The 26,289-nt window shown below is 35.6% G+C and overlaps 1 protein-coding gene across 2 annotated transcripts in view; it reads right to left on the bottom strand.

Annotated features, from left to right (window-relative positions):
* CLGN (calmegin) overlaps positions 1 to 26,072 on the bottom strand; it is a 32,072-nt gene extending 6,000 nt beyond the window's left edge. The window contains exons 1-11 of one of the 2 annotated variants that reach the window (XM_021938806.2): positions 25,948 to 26,072; positions 25,123 to 25,206; positions 17,555 to 17,707; positions 15,204 to 15,277; positions 14,486 to 14,544; positions 10,634 to 10,775; positions 7,021 to 7,102; positions 5,397 to 5,589; positions 3,925 to 4,114; positions 1,308 to 1,421; positions 1,040 to 1,190 (exon numbers count right to left, since the gene is read on the bottom strand). In XM_021938806.2, the coding sequence (XP_021794498.1) occupies positions 1,040 to 1,190; positions 1,308 to 1,421; positions 3,925 to 4,114; positions 5,397 to 5,589; positions 7,021 to 7,102; positions 10,634 to 10,775; positions 14,486 to 14,544; positions 15,204 to 15,277; positions 17,555 to 17,698 (1,149 nt within the window). In that variant the 5' untranslated portion in view covers positions 17,699 to 17,707; positions 25,123 to 25,206; positions 25,948 to 26,072. The remainder of the gene's footprint in view (positions 1 to 1,039; positions 1,191 to 1,307; positions 1,422 to 3,924; positions 4,115 to 5,396; positions 5,590 to 7,020; positions 7,103 to 10,633; positions 10,776 to 14,485; positions 14,545 to 15,203; positions 15,278 to 17,554; positions 17,708 to 25,122; positions 25,207 to 25,947) is intronic. The other variant, XM_021938805.2, reaches the window with a different exon arrangement.
* Between the last annotated feature and the right edge of the window lie 217 nt (positions 26,073 to 26,289).

Below are 26,289 nucleotides of genomic sequence, written 5' to 3'. Positions count from 1 at the left end.
TAAATAATTACAAAGATAAAACTAGAGGGTTAAGTGGATAACATAGAAACTTTTAATATAAAAAGCTAGGTACACTCAAAAGATGTCTGATTGATATCAGAAAAAAATCAGGGCCGGGCTCGGTGGCTTACTTCTCTAACCTGAGCACTTTGGGAGGCCGAGGTGGGCAGATCACGAGGTCAGGAGTTCGAGACCAGCCTGGCCAACATGGTGAAATCCCGTCTCCACTAAAAATACAAAAATTAGCCAGGTGTGCTGGGGCGCACCTGTAATCTCAGCTACTTGGGAGGCTGAAGCAGGAGAATCGCTTGAGCCCGGGAGGCAGAGGTTGCAGTGAGCCAAGATCGCACCAGGGTTTTTTTTTTTCTTCTTTTTCTTTTTCTTTTTTTTTTTTTTCTGAGTCTTGCTCTGTTGCCAGGCTGGAGTGCAGTGGCGCGATCTCAGCTCACTGCAATCTCCACCTCCAGGGTTCAAGAGATTCCCCTGCCTCAGCCTCCCGAGTAGCTGGGACTACAGGTGTGCACCACCACGCCCGACTAATTTTTTGTATTTTTAGTGGAGACGGGGTTTCCTCATGTTGGCCAGGGTGGTCTCCATCTCCTGACCTCATGATCCACCCGCCTCAGACTCCCAAAGTGCTGGGATTACAGGCGTGAGCCACCGTGCCCGGCCAAAAATCAGAATTTTAATAATACTAAAGAATAAGTACATTAATTAAGCACAGGCATTAATTACTAAAATGTACAATGTGTGTCTATTTGATCAGAATTTACTTCTTATATTTACTTCTAAAATAGAAGTTTATTTCAAAGTGAACATCAACTGATAATTCAGGAAGAATATAGTATGAAGTGATTTATTTCCCCAGAAAATTAAATAATTGATGCTCTACTTTTAAAATATAAATTAGTTGGGGTCTATTTTCTCTGACATCTTAAAAATGAAACTTCCAAAAGTTAACATAGATAATTAGATATTTAAACAGAAGAGATCACAACCTTTTTAACTTCACTAAAGAATTGTAACAAGCAGTTGTTACCTGGTAGTTAGGATTATCGACCAGTGGAGGTCTCCATACTCCTTTGTATTTTGGGTTATCTATCATGGGAGGTTTCCACTCACCACACCCAATCCGACATGCTGGATTAAGAATGTGAGGTGCCTCCCATTCTCCATCCATGTCTTCATTCCTTAGGATATTAAAGCAAATACAGTAACCTCAAGTCTCAGATCAGTCATATAAACTAGTAACAAAAATGCACGTAAGAAACATTTAAAATAGACATTTAAAGATGAAAAGTGCTTACCAGTCATCAGGTTTTTCAGCATTAGGATCAGGGATAAATTTTGGTTCATCATCAAGCCAGCCAGCAGGTTTAACAGCACTTGAATCTTCTATTTGGGCAGGTTCACTTTCATCCCTGTAAATACAATGTTTTATATTAATTACTAATTATTCAAAAAGTTTAAAAATGCATATGTTACAACACTCAGAAGGTACCACATAAAATTATTTCCCTCTCTTTTGTTTGTGCCTGTGATTTGTCCTCATCTACCACCCACCTAAATCTTCTGCTAACTTGCCAATTTTTGGTACATATTCCCCGTTGTGCTCTATGCATACATGCACACATGTATACATTCTTTTTTAATACAAATGATAGCATTCTATACATAATATATTAGACCTTGCTTTTGTTACTTAAAAACTCATTCATCAAATACATATTGCATGCTTACTATGTGTCAAGACTGTTCTAGGAGCTCCATTATTATTATTGTTTTTTCGCTTGAGATGGAGTCTCACTCTTGTTGCCCAGGCTGGATTGCAATAGTGCGACCTTGGCTCACTGCAACCTCTGCCTTCTGGGTTCAAGCAATTTTCCTGCCTTAGCCTCCAGAGTAGCTGGGATTACAGGCACTTGCCACCACGCCCAGCTAAGTTTTTGTATTTTTAGTAGAGACAGCCACCATGCTCATGCCTGGCTGGAGCATATATATATATATATGGCTTCATTCTTAACAGCTGCATAGTTTTCTACTTGAGGATATACCATAATTTATTTAGCTTATCTCCTCTTGGAGGACATTTAGTGTTTCCAAAATTTTACTATTATTAATACAAACAATGCTATAGTGAATGTCCTAGAATATATGCCATTTCTTACCTGTGAAAATATAATTGTTAAGATTATGGACATTTTAAATTTTGATAGTAGCATCCAAATTACTTTCTATAATGGTTACACTCCATTTCCAGTTCTACCAGCAGCATGCAAAAGTACTTATTTTCTCCTGTCTTTGTGAAGAGTGTTGCCAAACTTCTTGATTTTTGCCCATGTGATAGGTGAAAATTGGTATCTCACTGAACTTTGAATGTACATTTAGTAGCATAAGTGATAGATAAAAACTATTTTTTCTTAGCTCATCACCTTTATATTAAGAAATTAGCTCTCTGTCAGCTATATGATTGAAAATAATTTTTCCTGGTTCTTGTGTGTTTTTTGAAATAGTTTACAGAGGGTTTTTTTTTTTTTTTTTTTTTTTTTGCAATATACAAATCACTTATTTTCATGTAGTTGAACTTATTTTTAAAGGATTCTTGGATTTTATATTTGGAAAGTTCTTCCCTATTCCAATATAATTTTTTAAACCCCGCTTATTTAATTCTAGTATTTTCATTTTAAAAACAACACTTAGGCTGGTGTGGTGGCTCACACCTGTAGTCCCAGCACTTTGGGAGGCTGAGGTGGGCAGATCATGAGATCAGGAGTTTGAGACCAGCCTGACTAACATGGTGAAACCCCATCTCTACTAAAAATACAAAAATTAGCCGGGCGTGGTGGTGCACGCCTGTAATCCCAGCTACTCAAGAGGCTGAGGCAGGAGAATTGCTTGAACCCAGAGGCATAGGCTGTAGTGAACCGAGATCGCATCATTGCACTCCAGCCTGGGTGACGGAGCGAGACTCCGTCTCAAACAAAAACAAAAACAAAAACAAAAACAAAACACTTAGTAAATTCTAAAGTATGTAAACATAAAGTACTGAACTACTAATATAATTTTCATCATTACAGAAAGATAGACATTTTAAACAAGAGGCCACTTCATGATTTTCCAAATGAATTACAAAATAAACAGAAAAGATGAACTCTACAAATGTACAGATTTGTGTTTGCCTGATATCAATGTCATCTTGAGTCTCTGAGTGCTCAGAGCAACCAAAAGTTAAAACTTAATGGAGCATTTCTTTTAGTACTTTGTAAAACAAATTCTAACACATTTCAACAATCAGAATGAGGCAGTTATATGTGGTTTCTCTCATTTAAGGGCAAACGTACTTTTTTTTTTTTTTTTTTTGAGACACAGTCTCGCTCTGTCGCCAGGCTGGAGTGCAGTGGCACGACCTTGGCTCATTGCAGCCTCTGCCTTCCAGGTTCAAGCAATTCTCCTGCCTCAGCCTCCCAAGTAGCTGGGATTACAGGCACCCACCACCATGCCCAGCTAATTTTTGTGTTTTTAGTAGAGACGGGGTTTTGCCATGTTGGCCAAGCTGGTTTCGAACTCCTGACCTCGGGTGATCTGCCCACCTCGGTCTCTCACATACGCACAATAAAGATCCAACTAGGACTGAAAATTAAAGCACTGGTATTTTGGATTTATGCAATTTTTTATCCACAGCAATGAAAACATAAAAAATAAACATATATTGAAAAATGCAACATCATTATCAATAGAAATAAAAAAATATTAACAGGGAGGGAAGTGTAAAATCTATTTTAGAATATATTTCACCCAAAATACTAAACATAAGTAGTTCTGATGTTTAAAACAATAAACTTCATTGGTTGTAAACTTCACTTACATGTTGTTTCATTACCTAGTTATGCCAAATAATGCTTTGCTACCGAATTATTTGCTTACCAGTCTTCTGGTTTGACGGCAGAAGGATCAGGAATTTTTGCTCTTTCATCCCATTCTTCAGGTTTTTTGTCACTGGGATCTTCAATTTCTTTGGGAGGGTTGATAGGAGGAACCACATCCTCGAGGAGGCTTCCTTTGTTTACAACTGTTTGATCAACTAACACCTCAAATGTGTCATCTGGATTCATCACTAAGGACAAATTTAAATATATTATAGTTATCATTTTGATGTATACTTTAAAGATAATCTTCTAAATAATGTAACTACCCTTAACTCCATGGGTAAAGCTTTTTTCCCAACCAGAAACAGAGGAATAACCAATGTAGTAAACCAAAATATTCTAAAATCACCAGATATATTTCCTAAATAAAGATAAAATTTTTTTTAAACTGCATTTTTTACAATAGAATGCTCCATTACTTCTCAAATAAAAAATAATACCAAATAGCTCTGTTCTGGGACTCATAACGAGTCAGCTTCACTCTTTTATAGTTACAAGATACAAGCTAATCTTTTTCAGCATTTAATTTTTTTGATACAATCTTAAAGTGTTATAAGTATAACACAAACAATTCATTTATTCTGTTCTAGTTATATTTTCTCATTATTTCTACAGTTTACTTGGTGTTCCCCAAAATGCAGTTTTATTTTTCAATTATTTCATAAAGATGTTTATTATATCACATCTGATATTGAAGATGAAATGGGCATTGCCCTAGCAGACAAAATGAATGTTTCTACAACTGCAGCATTTAGGGAAACAGATTGAAATACTTTAATCTTGGGTGGAGTTGAGACGTGAGAAAGGAAGCCGATAGGGCCATTTCAAAATGTCCTATTAGGTTCCAATATGCTCTGATTTTGATAGTGGCCCACCAGAGCTCTACAGACATTATACTTGAGAATGGGAGAAACAACTCCTTATAATGTCCCTCACCCCCATAGCTATGCAAATTCCTATTTACCTAAGTATATTAATATATGGCTGCTCAATGCTTTTCCTTTCGAAGTACATGCCACAACCAACATGAGGTAGAACATAACAATAATCACAACTACCTACAGGATAAAGTCTAAACTTTTTAGTCTGGCATTAAGGGCGTCTTCCTTTTTATTTTCTAGTTTTCTGTTCTTACAGCACCACTGTCACAACGTCTAAAATGTCCTTTCACCCTACTGTCTTCCACATTCTATCTGTACTTCAAGATGAGCTCAAATATAATCTTTCCTAGCTTTGTTCCAAGTCTCTAAGCTGGAAGTAATATTGCTTGTGAACTCTTAGCTGTGCCTTATCTCTCTTATATGGCACTTTATTTTCTACCTGTGCTGTCATTATATGTGTCCTATTTTCTGAAAAAGATAAGCTCCTTCAGGATGGGGTGCATGTTTGTTTTCTCGTAAAGCACTTGCCATGAATATATCAATAGTCAGCAAATATTTTTGAATACATGAATGAATTGAAAGGGTATACCAAGGGTATAAAGATGAGTCTTCCTGTCTGTAAAGAACTTTTTAAGGTCTACATCTGGAGGTTTGGCATGTTTCTCTTCAAAAACTCCAGTTTTGGGATGTTTATGTCTGAAGATAAAATGAAGTTTATAATCTTCTCCGCATTTATCTGGTCCAAACATAATGATATAGGATGTTCTATCATAAAAGTTTTCCTTCAAAGAGAGATGAGTGTTGGCATTAGTCCAGAATCAAAGAGTATTTAATGAATTTCTGTATTCTATCCAATGGGTAGAGTTTATAAAAATATATTAAATGATAATTCACCAAAGATCTAGCTATTTAATACAAGTGACAATAAAGGACATGGAAAAACAACAAATTTTACTTCAATATAGATTTTTTAAAGTACACACTACTTCCTGAAGATGTAGGAAAGAAGCTGAAAATACTCTAGCAACATCATAATATGCTTCAATTCTCTATGTAAATCTATATTACTAATATTTTATTGAGAGAATTGGGCATTAGAGGAAAGCATATTTATGGCCTTAAGACTAAAATTGTTACCCATTACTATTATTTAGGAAGATATCAGAAAATGACCCTCTGAGGACAAGATGAAGAGAGATTTATTCAGACATAAAAACAGACAGGGGGACATGCATTTCTCTTTATTTGGCATGGCACAGTGGTTAACAGCATGGGGTATGGAGTCAGATACTGGGGTTCAAATCCTATCACTGCCACTTAAACTAGCTGTGTGTCACCATGAGTCAATTTTTTAAAGCTCTCTGTACCTCCATTTCATCACCTCTGAAGTATGGAGATGATAGTAATACCTACCTTACAAGAGTTCTCTGAGAATTAAGTGAATTAATCAGATAAAGTGCTTATAGAAATACTCGGCATTAGATTTTTTTGTCATCCTACCTTCAAGTGTTCATCTAAAACAAGAGCTCCAACATATACTACAATGGTCTCTCCTTCACTTAATCCTAATAATAATGAGTAGTATATGAAAAAGTCTTCCATCCACATTTCATAGCTTATGTACAGACATGTGTTCTGAAAAACATACCCCTGATGTCTCATCTATCGTATTTCTGTTATATGCAGAAAGTCTGAAACAGCCATTTACAGGAGAATGCTGTAAGAAATATCCCCAACCTTCCAATGTTCCTAATACAACCTCTTAGAAGTATAAAGCTACTTCATCATGAAAAGTTTTAAAAATTAGTTACTTTCTATGGGTTACTAACCCCTTTTAATTTGGTTCTTTGGCCATTTTGTTTCACTGCTTTACTTTGTTATACTTCTCTAAACAAACAAGAGTCTTATTCTGTAAAGAAAATACCTCTAAGCTATATTTCAAAAGAATTTATAAGTACCACGAAGTTTTTGTCCTACAGACATGGTAAACTTTTTCATGTCTTTAAAGATTATAAAATTGATGCCTTCAAGTAACACAGCTTTATATAAAACTTGAAGGCAAATTGTAAGAGCTATATAAATTCACATTGAAAAAAGATATCTACAGTTCTTTTCAATTTCAGTTGAAGATAAAAATGTTCACTTTTATCAATTGTTCCTTAAAAATACTTATTAACTTTAATAAGGTTTTCTTAAATATTAAAATATCATACCAGAATCAAATCATCAGTGTCTGCTAGGAGTTTAATGTATGCACCTCCACAATCAATACCATCTTGAAAATTTACTTCATATCTGAATAAAGGGAAAAAGAACCGTGCTACTGATAAATAAAAATTACTAATTGCTCTTTAAAATCTAATGTTATTATTTTCAATTCATGTAAGTATAAATTTTTTTACATTATCAGAAAGCTCATATAAAGCATATCTACAACCTATAGGAAATAAGCAAAAACAGTTTTCTACTACTGTAATACAAGACACACCATTAAAATATTAAAAATAGAATGATTACAATCAACTGCAGACAAACCAATCAATTTGTTTAAATTTTTTTCCATCAAAACTGATAAATTAAGAATAAGATACTGTGACTAAAACTACAACAGGAGATTTCAAATTCTGACAAGGTAGGCACTATACTTATACTTTATAAACTGAAAAAACAAAGGCCATAAGAACCACAGCTACAGCAAGATAAGAAATTGCTAATGATCTTAGATACCTAGAGTTCACTACACCTTTCCATGTTAAATAAGTTGTACATTTAATTAAATAGGTCCAGCAAAGAGATTAATAATCTCAATCAATAAGCTGGCTTTCAGACCTAAATAGCCAGGAGATATGGGAAATTTTCACTGTTTAGTATAACAGCTAAAAGAATGAACATGAGAGTCTCTTACGAATTTACAACACAGTGTAAATTCGTTTTTTTAAATTTATTGGTAATTTTTAAACGGAAATAGCCTTGCTACGGCAATGAGGCATAGACTTACTGAAGATTTTTTTTTTTTTTGGTTAAATTAATGAATTATATGTGACAGAAATCAATGAGGAAATGGTTGTCAAACAGTAAAAACAAAAAAGGTTATGATTTCATTAAATGAATGAAAACAAAAAGACATGAAAACTAGAGAAACAACCAGAAATGATGATCATTTTAATAAAGGATTATAGTTGTAAATGTTTCTGAAGAAATTTAGTGACATGAAGGTAAAACATGATAGCATACAAAATTTTAACAGTTTGAACTCAATTGGTATACCTAATTTGTATTAAAAAACAGAGGAAACAAAATTTTAAGTACCTCTGATTTGAAAGGTATGATTTCCCCCTATACTTTGTACCATGCTTTATTTCTTAAGCTATCTACAACAGTGGCTACATGCATGTACTTTAAAGACAAAATGACCTGAGAGTTATTCTTGATTCTGCCATTTACTCTAGTGACTCCTTGGGTAAGGGCAAGTCATTTAAGCTCTAAGTCTCTATTTGCTCATCTATAATATGCAGACATGGCCCATACTTATACCTTAAAGGACTGTTATGATGATTAAAGGATATTATGCCCCATGAGGGGCAAATACATGCTCAAAATGCTTCTATGATAATCAGAAGGAAGGTATTCTTTTGTTCTTTTTCATTTTTTAAATGGAAGACAGTTTGTTTTCCTCAAAGTCTTATCTTTATTTTAAGCAATAGCTGACAAAATTTTGTTTTTCATGGAATTTAAGTATTTGAAGACTATAAGTAGAAGACATGGTGCATGATATGACTTAAAGGTCAATGTTTTCAGGAAAAAAATTAAAAAGATTTTGCTTTATAATAGGTTATCTGAGGACAGAGCGTTCTGTAAAAAGGTAAGAACTGGAAAAAATGTTTTGTACAGTGGCTTCATAAGTGTGAACATAGTTTCATTGCTCCATTATGCCTAGATTCAATCACTTTGTCCATTTCTTATACTGTAAACTTTCAGAGTTTTCAAATAATTAACTTTTACCTAGTATAAATGATTCACAATGGATTAGAGGATCAACAAAATGTTTATCATACAGCTTGACTGCTGCTAAACTTCCAGTCACAGGAAAACCAAGGGCATATGCATAGTATATGGTAACCTTAATTTCTTTAGAGTATCATTTCTCAAATTGTTCCATGAAATAGCAGTTATTGTTAGGTGGGAGAATAAACTTATGTGATCAAACATGTTTGGGAAACACAGTAGTAATGCTGAAAACAGGTTTTCATGTGCAGAACTTCTCAGTCTTTAATAAGCTAACATACTTCCTTTTATACATTTAAATTTAAAATTTATTTATTTATTTATTTATTTATTTAGAGACAGTCTTGCTCTGTTGCCCATTTACTCAGGCTGCAGTGTAGTGGTGTGATCTCGGCTCACTGCAAGCTCTGCCTCCTGGGTTCATGCCATTCTCCTGCTTTAGCCTCCCGAGTAACTGGGGCTACAGGCACCCACCACCATGCCCGGCTAATTTTTTATATTTTTAGTAGAGACGGGGTTTCACCATGTTAGACAGGATGGTCTTGATCTCCTGACCTCGTGATCCACCTACCTTGGCCTCCCAAAGTGCTGGGATTACAGGTGTGAACCACCATGCCAGGCCTTTACTTCGTATTTTTTTAAGTTAGGATATTCTTCATCTTATTCATATATACTAACATGTACACAATTTGGGAAAAGCAGCTTTATAGTAAAGTTATGTTGTAAATCAGCATTTATAGCATTTAATATAAATCTCTTCATTTTATTTACCCCATTTCATTTTATCAATATTAAGAGGAGACAAACATTCACTCTCCTTTGAATTGTTTTTAAACATGAAAGACTGCTATTCAATTCTTGGTCTTCCTTTTTTTTTTTCTTTTTTTCTTTTTTTTGACGCAAGATCTCATCTGTCACCCAGGCTGCAATGTATTGGTGTGACCTTGGCTCACTGCAGCCTCCACTTCCTGGGCTTAGGTTATCCTCCCACCTCAGCCTCCAGATTAGTGGGACTACAGTTGGGCACCACCATGCCTGGCTAATTTTTTAAACTTTTTGTAGAGCTGGGGTTTCGCCATGTTGCCCAGGTTGGTCTTAAACTCCTGGGCTCAAGCTATCTGCCCACCTAGGCCTCCCAAAGTGCTGGGATTATACACATGAGGCACCATGCCAGGCATAATGGGGCGGTGGAGAGGTTGAAGGAAAGGATTATCTATAAGAATGTGACCTTTAAAAGGGGTCCATGCTTGAAAGACACTGGTATTCATAAACATTTATTTTCGAAATAAACTTTCTGCCTTTGAATCTTATCACTGGTTTAATAGCAATATTTATGATTCTATTCTGAATATATTAAGTTTAATAGTTTGATAAGAAGTAATTTTAAGAGTAAAACAAAAATGATTTTTACTATGCATTATATAGTTTATGGCAGCAGAATTGTATATATTACAGTATATATCACATAATTTTTAAATTTTTTTTAGAGAGCCAAACTATTTACTCCTCATTTAGTCAATACAAAACTCAGACCAAAGGAAATACACTGCTTAATAGCCCACATACAATTCCTTGAAATAAATATAAATATTAGTTCTAGGCCATAAGAATGGTTGATCTTTATATTATTTTATCATTTACCTGCTTTGCATTAAAGACACGGGTATGTTTGTGTGTCTATGCACATTTGTGTATTTAACTAAGTGAAACGGAAAAGGAAGATCTAGATTTTTACATCCATTTTCAAAATACAAGCTATATTCAGAAGCCAAAGCTAATACAAAATTCAGAAAAAGTATTCCAAAATATAGCAACACTTACTGAACTATCAAGGGTTTATCAGCAAAAATGAAGGGTTTTGCTAATACAGCAGATATTGCATGATGCTTTGCTCTAGATTTTAATACCAATCCTCTGTCACCAGGTACCTGGTTTTCTTTCAATTCTTCAATTTCCCATCTTCCTAAAAAAATAAAGCAAAGCAAATTAAACTAAAACAGAAAACACTGACCTAAGAATTATTTATCAGCAGTTGTGAGCAATAATTTTTTCCAGGAAGGCTGACTTGGGAAAAATAAAAATTTTAAATCAGGAAATATCTTCAACTATATATGTATGCCTGCTCATTTATCTTTTTTTTTCTATCAAGGAATTATTTCATTTTCTTAACTAAAATTGTGAAAACTAATAGCAAACACTATAGTGTCTAATTAAGTCACTCTTAAAGCTGAATTAGTTTGGTTTTTCTATGAAAGAGTTTTTAATCAATGAAATGTGGTTTGTCTCAATAGGGTCAATATTGTATTTTTAAAATGACATATTTATAACTGCATATGACACAAAGAGCATCCTTAACACAAAATGAGTAGTCTATTTATTTTGAAATGCACAATACTCATCAGCTACTTTTCTTTCTTGCAACAGTTATTGTAAAGATTTAAAGTTCATTTTGAAAACTGCATGCTTAATTCACACAAACCCTTCTCAGGCTACACTAATCAGTTCTCAGAACTTTTGGCCAGGAAGGCAGCAAAGCACCGCATAAGCACTAAGCTATAACAAGGCAAAATTGAGTTAGGCCTTCTCTGGGTTACAATTTTCCATGTTAAGATCAGGACATTCCTGAAATTAGATTATGGGCCACATACAATGCAAAGCTAGGTGGGCTACCTGTAGCCCAAAAGTTATGTGTTAGACTTTACTCCTTTACCGGTTTTAGAATAGAAAATCAACTCATATTGTGTAAAATCTTGTGTTTTGAAAATTATAGGTATTGCCTATTCCAAGAAAATTCAATTCAGCAAAAACTGGCTATTTTCCAGTATTGTGTCAACTCAAAATATTCATTAATAAGCATTTTTGAATTACATATGCTCTTATATCCTTTTGTTTTCTTTCTAAGAAAAATAATGCAAGAACCAGACACAGTCTTATAAATCAAAGAGGGCTAATTTTTGGTCTATAATTGTACATACATTTTTAGACTTTTAAAAATGTGTGTGTTTTTATTAAGTTTCCAAGTTTCTTTTCTTCACCACCCCCCCGAATTTGGTCATATTATTTTTTTTTAAAAAGATAAAGGTACCTGGTTTTTTTTCTCTCACATTGATGGTGAATTGTATTATCACTAACTTGTAGTTTGCCCCTTGCCTGCTATAAAGGTCTTATTTTAAGAAGTAACAACTTTATCTGGAAGTCCTAGCCAGAGCAATCTGGCAAGAGAAAGAAATAAAGGACATATAAATTGGAAATGAGGAAGTCAAGCTATCACTGTTTGCTAATGATATGATCGCATACCTAGAAAACCCTAAAGACTCATCCAATAGACTACTAGACTTGATAAATGAATTCAATAAAAGTCTCAGGTTACAAAATCAATGTACACAAATCAGTAGTACTGCTACATAGCAACAACGACCAAACTGAAAATCAAATCAAGAACTCAGTAACTTTTACAATAGCTGCAAAAAAAAAAAAAAAAAAAAAAAAAAATCCCTAGGAATATTCCTAACAGAGGTGAAAGATCTATATAAGGAGAACTACAAAATACTGCTGAAAAAAAATCATAGATGGCACAAACAAATGGAAACACATCCCATGCTCATGGACTGGAAGAATCAATATCATGAAAATGATCATTCTGCAGAAAGCCATCTATAGATTCAATGCAATTCCTGTCAAAATACCAACAACATTTTTCACAGAATTAGGGAAAAAATCCAAAAGTTCATATGGAACCAAAAAAGAGCCTGAAGAGCCAAAGTAATCCTAAGCAAAAAGAACAAATCTGGAGGTATCACATTACCTGACTTCAAATTATACAAGGACATATTATCAAAACAGCATGGTAATGGTCTCGAGTAGACACACAGACCACTGGAACAGAATAGAGAACCAGAAATAAAGCAAAATACTTACAACTAACTGATCTTTGACCAAGCATACAAAAACATAAATTAGGGAAAGGATACCCTATTTAATAAATGGTACTGAGAAAACTGGCAAGCCACATGTGGAAGAATGAAACTGGACCCTTACCTGTCACCTTATACAAAAATCAACTCAAGATGGATTAAAGACTTAAACCTAAGATCTGAAACCATAAAAATTCTAGAACACCAGAAAAACTCTTCTAGACATTGACTTAGGCAAAAAATTCAGGACAAATAACCTAAAAGCAAATGCAACAAAAATGAAAATAAATAAATGGGACCTAATTAAACTAAAAAACTTCTGCACAGCAAAAGAAATAATCATCAGAGTAAGCAGACAACCCACAGAGTGGGAGAAAATATTAATAACCTGTGAATCTGACAAAGGACTAGTATCCAGAATCAAGAGACTCAAACAAATCAGTAAGAAAAAAATTAATCCCATCAAAAAGTAGGCAAATGACATAATTAGACATTTCTCAAAAGAAGATATAGAAATGGCCAATGAACATGTTTAGAAAATGCTCAACATAACTAATCATCAAGGAAATGCATATTAAAACCACAATGAGATACTACATTACCCCTGTAAGAATGGCCATTATTAAAAAGTCAAAAAACAATTGGCATGGATGTGGTGAAAAGGGAACATTTATACACTGCTGGTGCAATGTAAATTAATATAGCCTCTATGGAAAACAGCATGGAGATTTATTAAAAAACTGAAAGCAGATCTACTATTTGTCCAACAATCCCACTACTGCTTCTACTGCTTTTTCTGTGCATATGAGGTGGTGTCCTTTTTGGACTAGATAAGCATATAGACATATATACACATACACACACACATATGTGTGTGTGTGTGTGTGTGTGTGTGTGTATGCATGCACAGGGGATTTGCTGGGATGGCGAACACGATGCAAAGGAAGACATGCAGGTATGACCTTTATCTTACACTAAACAGAAACTATGAAAAGGAATCAGACAGCTGACATCCAACATACTATCTGTTTTGCTGTTGTGATGTAACTGCTTATTGGGGTCTGGGCGCAAGGTCACATGTTTATGAGTATGAGATCCTCTGAGAAAGAAGACATTACCACTATCAGTCACTGTGAGAAGAGGCCGATTGTGATTCAGCATATAACAATCAAGGAGGCTGGTTTTTAGATCACAAAGAAGAAAATATTTGGTCATACTCTAGGGTAGTCCTGTTACGGAAGACAATATGACCTCTGCCTATAGGACATTTCTTTCTAGAGCTAAGACTGAAGATAATCCTATTAGACACCCTATGATAATGGATATAGGCCTGGAGATGAGGATTCCAGAAGTAGCCACATATCTTGTAGCTCTCATTAGTTATCCTCTGCTTTTTACTTGCTAGGAGAATCTTACCATAAATTATAATTTGATCTAGGTGTGTCTAGGCTTGAGATGAAACCATAGAGACAACAGTAGCCTGGGAAATACTGCTTCAGGAAATGCAAAAGACTAACCAGCAGTAGAATGAAAATTCAACTGTTCAGTTGGAAAACTAGATTAACTGGCTTAGGAGTGAGATTTTCAGAAATAGCAAAGGGGTTTTCAGAAATATTGAAGAGGGACAAGATAAAAGACTGAACATTTTATTGCGAGGCAGCATGGGGGACTCCAGCCAACACCATTTAACAAAAATATAATCTCAAAGGTTAGTGAACTCCAGGCCATACCGGTTATATCTAATACTTAAATATTTTACCATCGTATATCGAAATCTCCTCATCCATGTCATCTTTCTTTGCTTTTGATAAGACCCATCTGTAAACAAAGTTGAACATACATATATGTCATTAACAATAAAATCAGCAACTTATAGATATAATGCATACAGAAACACAACAAAAGATCACCCAATACAGTCACTTTTCATTCAACAATAAATTCATACTTAGATGCTAAATAAGGATGCCTTCACCACATAATCCTGGAGGACTAGAGTTAAACCGAATTTGGAATCTATAATTTACTAACTGTATGATCACAGGTAAGGTACAAGGAGCCTCGGTTTCTTCACTCGTAAAATGGGGATTAAATATGGTAATTATCTATTTCTTTTTAGGACATCTGACACATAATAATCATTTTAATATTAATTTTTGTTTTTTCCATTATTGTAGTAGAACAGTACTCATATTTGTCATCTGAACTTAAAGAGTGTTAATATCTGTCCTACAGAATGAATAAATATGATAAATTTCATCTTTACATTCAGAATTAGTATATTGTCTTTGAATAAATAACTATTCAAATTAAACATTCTATCAATTACAAAAATATACTAAGTACTGATTTACATTGTCAATTAAACTACTTTAATTTTTTTTTTAGATCTGTAATAGAGGTAATTTTCACAGGTCAAAACCTAATAACTTCAAAAAAGCTAATAAATCAAAACATTCTCTTGAATGAATACTCACCCAGCCAACCTTCCACTATCAAAAGTTTCTGCAAAATATACTTCTCCTATAGGTTGAGGTGTCTTATATTTAATCTAGAAAAGAGATTTTCCAAGTCTAAAGTTATTCATTTTCACAAATATTTCAATTAAATAATCTTCCTAGTGAAGAACATAGTATGCAATGCACATACAGGTAATACAGATATGAGGTGACAAACCCATACCTGTACAAAACTTTGTATCCTAGTAATGATAAGGTACAAGAAAATATAAGAAATACCATGATGACAAAAATACTATACATACAAACAGTGGATACACTGACCCCTTCTAACACAGAAGGAACAAAGGGACTCTGACAAGTGACAATATTTGTGGATAAAACTCTTTGGGAGCAAAGGAAATAGCATAAAGAAAAGCATATAAGATGTAGAGCTTAGTAAGCACATAGGCTTTTAAAATTAACTCTTAAGTTTTACTGTTAGGTACCCTAAAATATAATAATATAATTTTACAAGATTAGGAACCCAGAGAATGAAAAGATTCTATGGAGATAGCATTGCAAAACAATGATCAACAAAGCATTGTTTCAAGTGCCTTTGAAGTGTTAGCTGTTAGGGTGGCAATAATGATGACGGTGGCAGTGGTATTGCTGGTGATATAGTGGCTCCTTTAATTCTTATAATATTCCTATGGGGGAAGTACCATTTGTGCCCTCTTTATATATGATGAAATTGGGACAGACAAAGTAACTTGCTTACTGCTGTCCAGTTAGATAATTGTAGGACTTATATATAAAGCCAAAACTGTCTGACTCCAAAGCTCATATATTTTTACTACATGATACAGAATTTACCAACAAAATAATTTAAAAAAGTAAAGACTGATAAACTATCAAAAGATAATTTAAACTGAGGACCAATAAATAAAAATTTGCCCACAGTAATAGGTTAGTCTGGATCCTCTCAGAATCAGCCTGTTGTGATTGTATCTGTATGACTAGTGAGATTTCTTCCATTAGGCTTTAGGGAAAAGGGTGCAGAAATACTTTTTCTATTTTCACTGTCCCTATCCCACCCTGATAGTAAAACACTTCCTGTCTAAGGTAGTAAAATCGGTAATTACACAAAATTCCACATAATTACTGACAGGGTCAAGATTCAGCTACCTAAACTGCCAATCTTCTATGAAGTTTACTGAATTACAACTTTACTGTTCTCTGTATTTTTATAGATTGACAAAATGGGCAACGGTGTCACAAGAGACTTCCTTCTGATAGGCCACCCCTAAAATCAGTTTATTTTGCCCTTTATTTATACTTCACCCTATGTAGATTACTCATGCTATAAAATTAGCAGCATCAAAAATAATTCTTTCCCACTTCTTATCATATTCTCAAAGTATCACCAAATAAGTCAAGAGTGGTAGTTACCTGTCAATTTCTTTGAAGTATTAATATTAACCTTCAAAGATCCTGTGGTAACTGTATCTAAGTCAGTAATTATTAGTACTTGGAGTACTTACTTTCTACAGATTATAGAACTAGGCTTAAAAAAATTGTCCTTACAGAGCTTAAATTTAACAGGGGAAACATACTATTCACCTTAGACAGTGAAATAACACATTTGCAAATGAAAAATTCTTAATAAGAGGAAATGAAGTAAAGAAGTCTGTAACAACTACATATTATTCCCTTTGGCCCTTCAAACACTAGCTGGCACAATACAATTAATGCTTTCTCACCATCAAAAATATTTCTGATTATCACAAGGTTAGATATGAATATTTCCCAATGTAAAAGCTTTTATGTATCATCAAGGTATACAAAAATTCCTGCAATTTCTCAGATTCCTGTTAATCACTACTTCAAAATACATGTTTTAACAATGCTGAGACAGAAACATGAGTCAGGTTTACCAAATGCTCACCCCTCACCATCACTTCCTTTTCTAATTCATCCTCCTTCTTGGCATTTTCTTTCCTCAGAGAAATAAAGACAAATACTTTACTTCTTGAAGAATTGCAAATTATATGGCCTTTTATTTGAAAAGATCTAGCAGTGTCAGAAATATGAATAAAAACCTTACTACTAGCTTAGTTCTCTGTAATCAGTGACAAACTCCTGTTTTGATAGTAAAAACCTTGCCCATGTTTATTTGTTTAAGAAATTGTGCTAGATGCCATGAACAAATTTCTGAAGTACGTGGGCTCTCTAAAAAATAAAGTAATAAGACGTTTAGAAAAAAATCAATGTTTTTCTATCTGTCTTTAAAATGAAGACTACTAGAACTGAAATGAATCATCAGAGGTCTATCACTTCATTGTACTATGTAAAGGAACAATTTATGACTCATTTCTCAATAACCATACCTCTGAGGAAAGTTCACCTTCATTAACATCAGTTTCTTCTGAATTTTCTTCTAAGTGTTCCATCTCAACATCATCATCCATAAATTCTGCATTAATTGAGATGAACAGAAGACCCAAGCATAGCCAAAAGGCTTGGAAACGCATATTGATTATCTGCAAAATTAAAAGTAATTAGTAAAATTAAACAAAGTTGTGAAAATAAGTATTAAGTATATGTAGAAATAAATAATTTCTCCATAATAGCTCCTTTATTCTAGGATGGCTTTTAAAACAAATCACTGACAAAATTATTTAAACTACGCTTTGGGCAAGTGAAAATACAAACTTGAAATCTTTTAGGAAACAGATTCTACAGCTGCAGGCCTTTGTCCAAAAACAAAGAGCCAACAGCACAAAATCTAAAGACAAAGATGATAGTAATTATCAAACACAAATAATATGTAGACCTCTTTAAAAGAAAAAGTATCATGATTCCTAAATGTTCGCTGAAATTGTTTTTATTATAATGTTGCTTATATAAACATAAAATGGAAATTTTATAATTATAAAACCAAAATACATTTATATATAAATGCTGAAAAAAGATACAAAAAATGTTTTATCACAAATTTAATGTGGTAGTGTTTTACTAAAATCAAATCACAGTCAAAAGATCAAACAAATATAAGGTTTATTATAATCAGGTAGACTGCTATAGAGAAAGTTCTTTTGCATTTATAATTCCTATAATTTCATGATTACATAATTACTTATATATTTATGGACAAAGATAACACAAAAATGATGGATGCTGTCATTAATTAGGAGACTTTGATCTCTCTAAATCACAAAAGAGGTATAACTGGGATAGGAAGTAAATGTAAAGGGATCAATTTGACACAATGAAATAGGCTTATTTCCTTAATTTCCTAGTTATTGGCACAGAAATTTATATATCTGCAAATTGCTTATTAATTGTGAACTCTGAAAGCTTCATTATTCTAAAAGTCTAAGATCCTTCCATGTTATGTAGTAAAAGGTACTTTACTTGACTTGCTATTAATCAGTTTTGAGCAAAATAAAAATGCATAAACAGCAGCAATAACAAACATTAATATAACTTTAGACCCATATCCTCTCTTTCAAATGAATATATACTTTAGGTTCCAAATAATTAATTTGTTGAAAAAATACATTCTAAGTGCTTTGTTTGAGCTCTGGTGTATTGGGCTGCCAAGGAAGAGTTAAGAGGAAGTCAAGCAGGCAGTGCTCTATCTGGAACTCTACTCTTGATTCAACCAGAGCACCCCAATTTCATTTGTATTCTATATTATGGTTTTTCCTGACTTTTCCTTAGAAATAGTTGCCAATGCTTCAGAAAAAAGTTCAGAAAACACTTTATCTTAAAAGTTTGTTTCTTCTTTAAAATTCTATGGTCTTATATTTACATAAAAGAACTAGCTAATTTAATCTTTGCGGCCCAGGACATGAATAGAGTAGGTACTATTCCCAATCGACAAAACAAAAACAGAGACTTCTAAAGAACTGCAATTAGTTACAAGGCATTCTGTAGACAGTGCAGTTCTATTGTTTTTATTTGTTCTTTTTAAAAAAAAAAAATCAGAAATACAGACTTCATACTTTCTGTGTAATGCTGCAGTATCCTATCATTTTTCAATGCTGCACCAGCTGACGATTGATAATTAGATCATGAAATTCACAGTATTGAAGTCTATCTCAAAATGGTGCCAACATGTTATCAGTTCCAAACAAAACTATGAAGTTTGTCACATGTCATTTCCTAGAGAGAGGTATGCTACTGACAAGTCTGTTCTGAAACTCTGAGAGGCCAGATGCTGGGGTAATACTATAAGAAAATGAAGTAGTTAATTTATGCATTTAAAATTGTTTTAAATCGCATGGTAAAATATATTCTCATTGTTGTACAACTAATTTCTTAAACTTTCTTCGTGCTCTAAAACTAAAACTCTATACACATTTAACAACTCCCCACTACCCCGTCCCTCCAGCCCCTGGAAACCACCTTTCTAATATCTATCTCTATGATTTTGACTACTCTAGGTACTGCATATAAGTGGAATCATACAGTATTGGTCTTTCTGTGACTGGCTTATTTTACTTAGCATAACGCCCTCAAGCTTCATCCATGTTGCAGCATGTATCAAATTTCCTTCCTTTTTAAAGCTGGACAGTATTCTATTGCGTGTATATACCACATTTTGTTTACACATCCATCCGTCAGTGGACACTTGGGTTGCTTCCACCTGTTAGCTGTTGTGAATAATCCTACAATGAATATGGGTATACAAATAACTCTGAGACCTTGTTTTCAATTATTTTGAGTGTATACCCATAAGTTGAATTGCTGGGTCATATGATAATTCTATTTTTTTTTTTTTTGAATCCTCATACTGTTTTCCATAGTGGCTTTACCATTTTACATTCCCACCAACAAGGCACAAGGGTTCCAATTTCTACACATCCTTGCCGACATTTGTTCAAAATTATGGTTTTATTATTATTATTTTTTTTTGATAGTAGCCATTCTAATAGGTCCTAATATGGGGCATCACATTGTGGTTTGATATGCATTTCCCTGATGATTAGTGATACTGAGCATCTTTTCATGTGCTTGTTGGCTATTTATACATCTTCAAGGGAAACATGTCTATTCAAGTCCTTTGCCTATTTAAAAAATCAAGTTTTGTTCTTGTTTTGAGTTGTAGGAGTTCTTAGAAATTCTGGATACTGACCCTTTATCAAATACATGATTAGCAAATATTTTATCCCATTGCATAGGTTTTTCATTCTGTTGTGTTCTTTGATGCACAGAACTTTTTAATTTATTTTACAATTTATTCGAGTTAATTTTTGTCTGTGATTTAAGGTAAGGTTACAACCTCATTCTTTTGCATGCGGATAGCTAGTTTCCCCAATATTATCTCATGAGAAAACTGTTCTTTCTCACAAAATGGTCTTGGCACTTTAAGAAAATATTTGAACATATATGTGAGAATTTATTTCTAGGCTCTTTATTGTATCCCATTGATATATATGTCTGTCTTTATGCCAATCTCACACTGATTTGATTGCTATAGCTTTGTAATGAGTTTTGAAACATCGAGATATGAGATTTCCAAACTTTTTCTTTCCCGAGATTGTTCTGGCTAGTTGGGGTCCCTTGAGATTCCTGCAAAAAGGGCTATTAGGATTATGATAGGGATTGCACTGAATCTGTGGATTACTTTGGGTTGTGTTTCTATCTTATTAAGTCTTCTAATCCCAATGAACATAATGTCTTTCCACTGATTAATATTTGTTTCTTAATTTCTTTCAGCATTTCATAGTTTCTCATGTACAAGTATTTTACTTCCTTGATTAAATTTGTTCCTAAGTATTTTATTCTTTTTGATGTTGTTATAAGTGGAATTGTTTTCTTAATTTCCTTTTCATTGTTAGGATACAGAAGTGCAGCTAATTTTTGTGTGCTAATTTTTTTATCCTGCAACTTTAGTGAATTCATTTGTTTGTTTTTTGAGATGGGGTCTCACTCTGTTACCCAGGCTGGAGTGCAGTGGCACCATCATGGCTCACTGCAGCCTTGCACTCCTGGATTCAGGTGATCCTTCACTTCAGCCTCTAGAGTAGCTGGGACTACAGGCAAGCATCACCATGCCCAGCTAATGTTCTGTATTTTTATGTAGAGACGGTTTTTGCCATGTTGCGCAGGCTGGTCTTAAACTCCTAGACTCAAACGATCTGCCTACCTTGGCCTCCAAAAGTGCTGGGACTACAGGCATGATCCACCATGCGTGGCCTTCATTTATTATTTCTAACAGATTTTTGTATTGTGTTTGTGATATCTTACGTACAAGATCATGTTATCTGCTGAGATAATTTTACTTCTTCTTTTTCAATTCGAATGTCTTTTTTCTTTCTTTTTCTTCCCTAATTTCTCTGGCATGGGAGAGTGGAAAAAGCGGGCATCCTTGTCTTATTCTAGATCTTAAAGGAAAAGCTTTCAGTCTTTCACCATTTAGTCTGATGTTAACTGTGGGCTTTTCATATATGGCCTTTACTATGTTGAGGTGGTTTCCTTCTATTCCTAGTGTACTGAGCGTTTTTTTTACTATGAAAGAGTGTTGAATCATGTGAAATACTTTTTCTGCATGAATAAAGATGGTCATGTGTTCTCCCCTCTCTACATTGTTAATGTGGCATATTACACTGATTTACTTATGTTAAATCATCCTTGAATTTTAGAAATAAGTCCAACATGGTCATAGTATACAACTCTTTTAATATGCTGCTGACTTTTGTTAAGTATTTTGTTAAGAATTTCTGCATCAATAACCATCTGGAATATTGCTCTGTAGTTTTCTTGTAGTGTCTTTGGCTTTGATAACAGGGTTATGCTGGCTTCATAGAATGAATCTGGAAGTGTTTACTCCTCTTCAATATTTTGGAAAAATTTGAGAACTGGTGTTAATTCTTCTTTCAATGTTTGGTAGAACTCACCAGTGAAGCCACCTGGTCCTGGGCTTTTATCTGCTGGAAGTTTTTGTTTACTGATTCAATCTCCTTACCAGTTATAGGTCTGTTCAGATTTTCTACTTCTTCATGATTAATCTTGATAGGGTGTGTGTTTCTAATAATGTATCCATTTAATCTAGATTATCCAATTTGTTGCCATACAATCCTTCAGGGTATTCTCTTATAATCCCTCTTATTTCTGTAGAATCAGATGTAGTGTCCTTTCATTACCAATTTTAGTTATTTGAGTCTTCTCTCATTTTTCTTAATCCAACTAAAGGTTTGTTATTTTTTGTTGTTGTTGACCTTTTCGAAGAATTAACTCTTGATTTCACTTGTTTTCTCTCTTGTTTTTCTATTTTCCATTTTGTTTCTCTCTGCTCTAATCTTTATTATTTCTCTCTTTCTTCTAACTTTTGGGTTTCATTTGATCTTTTTCTAGTTCCTCAAGGTGTAAGTTAGGTTGTTAACTTGGGATCTTTTGTCTTTCATGTAAGTGTTTACAGCTATAAATTTCCCTTTTAACACTGCTTTCACTGTATCCCGTAAGTTTTGGTATCTTTTGTTCTCAATTTTCATTTGTCTCAAGATACTTTTCTAACTTTCCTTAAGACTTCTTTGGCTCATTGTTCAAGAGTGTGCTGTTTAATTTCCACATATTTGTGAATTTTTCTTGTTTTCCTTCTACTATTGGTTTCTAGTTTCTTTCCTTTGTGTTCAGAAAACTTACTTTGTATGATTTCAATCTTTTAAAATTCATTAAGACTTGTTTTGTGGTCTAATATGGTCTATCCTGGAGAATGTTCCATGTGCAGTTAAGAAAAATGTGTGTTCTGCTATTGTTGGGTACAGTGCTGTCCATATGTTTATTACATTGAGTTGGCTTGTGGTGTTACCTATTTCTTTATTGATCTGTATGGTTGTTCTAAGTTATGCAATTTTAGTACAGCAAGAATTTGTTTATATGGTATAGGGTAGAACATTTAGTGCTAATGTCACCCTCTTCCCTCCTTATAAATTAAAAGGTAGCATGCCCAGGGTTCCAAGCTTCTTATGTATTCCTCACTCCATGAGGCTTGCTGAGATCACTAAATATCAGTTGTGCCTTCATAAGAAGGGAGGCACTAAAGAACTGCATCCTTCTGCACCAACACGTATCTTTGATCTCATGTGTGTTCTCTGCACTGCTTCTGTGCTAGTTCAATAACAAATTGAAGCACAAGTAACTTTATCCATGAATGAGATACCATTCTTCCCAATCTTTGAAATCTAGATCAAGTAGTCTGGTCTACTTTAAATAATTACACCAATGTCACCTAAAAACCCTACTGGATCTCCACTACCACCCCCAAATTACAAATTATAAAGTGCAGCTCATGTACTGGTATTGAAGTAAAGCTCACTGTCACATCAAAGGTAAGTAGGGCACACAAAGAAAAGACAATCACAGGATATGTAATATCTGTTGTAAAATGTGGGAGAAATTGCTGGCTGATCAACAGGGTAATTTCCTTGGCACTAGATGTGACCAGGTAAGTGAATTCCAGCCAATAGAATGTAAAATAGAAGACCTGTATGTCACTGTCAGCCCTTGCCTGTAAAAACTTCCCATAATTATGATTTATAATTCTTTATGATGTTTCCCCATCTGGTTTGATGCAAGTAATTTTGAAAATCATGGTTGAAAATGGCAGAATTACAAGGTAGAAAGTTGCAGAATCCCTGAATCATTACTTGGAGGAGAGCCATTTTATTAGAGTTTATCAGAGAAGCAGAATCAATTGGGTGTGTGTGTGTGTGTGTGTGTGTGTACATACAGGCATATCTCATTTTACTGCACTTTGATTTATTGCATTTTTCACAAATTGAAGGTTTCTGGCAATGCTGCATTGAACAAGTCTACAGTTGCCATTTTTCCAACACTATGGTCACTTTATGTTTCTGACACATTTTTGTGATTCTTTTTTTTTTTTTTTTTTCTGAGATGAAGTCTTGCTCTATCACCCATGCTGGAGTGCAGTGACACAATCTCGGCTCACTACAACCTCTGCCTCTTGGGTTCAAGTGATTCTCCTGTCTCAGCCTCCTGAGTAGCTGGGATTACAGGCATGCACCACCATGCCTGGCTAATTTTTGTATTTTTAGTAGAGACAGGGTTTCACCATATTGGTCAGGCTGGTCTCGAACTCCTAACCTCAGGTGATCCGGCCGCCTTGGCCTCCCAAAGTGCTGGGATTACAGGCGTAAGCCACCGCGCCCAGCCTTCTTTCATTCTCAACACACCTATTTAACACACTTCTGTACACGCTATTTCTTATAACTGCGATGCCTTTCTGCTGTTACTCAGTTTTAAAGGCTGACTGAGGATGGGACCAACACTGGCATATCCCAGAAGTGGTATTTGACAATCACCTATTATTTAAAGTTTTAGTTTTCATGTGGCGTCAGGAATGCAACGTAGAATGATAGAATAAAAAGTACACTGAACATGGCACCACCGCACCAAGTTTCTAGTTTTATTATTAAAAAGGCAAGTGATTAAAACTGCTCTGCACCTGTTTTCTCATTTGTGACATGAACTAGACAATCCAAAGATTCTTTAAAGTTCATAATTCTAGTTTTCTATTTAAAAACACCAATATTTATTAGGTACTTAGTACTACAGCTAACTTACAACACTGTTCAATTTCTAGACAGATGTATCAACATATTTACATCATTTACACACAGTAATTAACCTTATCAACTAGCTAAGACAGAGAGTACAGAAAATCTTGTTCTGAGGATTTGGGGATGAGATGTAAATGTGACTGGAAGATCAAACCAATACGACGTGAAGGCCAAACTCCAAACTGAAAAAAGGTCAAACTCTCAATGACCCAAAGGAGGGCTACCTCGAGTGATGTCGACACTTGTAAAGCAAGCAAAATCATCAGATGAGATCCGGATTTTGCCTGCTTTTAAGCAACAAAAAGTTTCTATGTTAATGAACCCTCTTCTAATTTGAGACTTCTTCCCGAGGCCACATTATTTACCTTTTCTCTCCCAGTCCTGAGCTTTGGTTGCCATTTGCTTTCAACTCCCAAGCAAACACCTCCGCCTTGTTGCTTGGGCAGCTGCTATAAATAAAATCAGCGAAAGTGTCTGATTGATGGTAAACAGGCCTGGGGCGATAATGAGTCTAGTAATTAGGGCCTCTCTGGATTCAACCCAGCCCTTTCGCCCGCCCCCCGGCGGCGCACACTGGGCTCCGCGCGGGTATCCAGGGAGGGGCCGACAGTCCTTGGCCCCACCGCGTTGAGGTGGGGTCCCTTCGCTTCCACAGAGGTGGAGACTGCGACAGTCGAGCCTATTTTGGTCTCGTTTGGGTTTCTGTGAGGAGCAGTCAGCGGAGTGAGCAGCGCCCGGACGCGCCCCGGGCCCCCTCCACAACCCTTGGGAGAGCGCCCCGGGGCTCGAGCGTGGAACGGGGCCGCAATGGCAACCGCTGAGATAACGGCCTCGGCTCCCGGTGGCTCCTCAAGCCAGCAGGGGAGGCCGTCTGGGCAGGGAACCTAGCTGTCCCGGCACCCGTCCGCCCCAGCCCGGGCGCAGCAGGTGGACGCCGCGGTGCCGGAGACACAAAAGGACCCAGGTGCGACCGACCCCCTGCGTCCACCCACGGGGCCGCCAGAGCCCAGTCAAGACCCTAGCTCGCTGCAGCCCCATCGCCAGACTCAACATCCACCCCCACCTGGCCCGGACCGGTTCAGCCCTCTGGCGGCAAAATAACTGGGTGCCTGGGGAAGCAGCAATCATCCGCTTCCTCACCCCAATTCGCGCGCAAAGGACAGCGGGAAAGCGGCCTGCTGCTCACGCACCTCTCTTGTGGCCTGTTTTCGGCAGTGACAGCCCAGATGTCCGAGTCGCTGCCACTTGGTCCCCGCGTCTCTTCAGACCAATCCCGCTAGCGGCCGCACAGCAGCGACTACTAACCGCGCATGCGCGTGCGGCGGCGGGCGAGAGGCGGTGGCTGTCCCAGGCGCGTGCTGCGCGCTCCTGCTCCGAGGGGCTCAACCGCCTCCAGGGGGAGCCGCACAGCGAGCCTGTGCCGCCGCCGGCCGGTTGTGGAGTGAGCCCCGCTCCCGGGTTAGCCGAGGAGGAATTCCTCCTGCAAGTCCGAAGATTTTTCCTTCTCTGAGCGCCCGCCCTCTCTGCAGACC

This window comes from Papio anubis, chromosome 3 (genome assembly GCF_008728515.1).
Source record: "Papio anubis isolate 15944 chromosome 3, Panubis1.0, whole genome shotgun sequence".
Lineage (NCBI taxonomy): Eukaryota > Metazoa > Chordata > Mammalia > Primates > Cercopithecidae > Papio > Papio anubis.
This window is presented reverse-complemented; position numbering and strand designations above follow the sequence as displayed.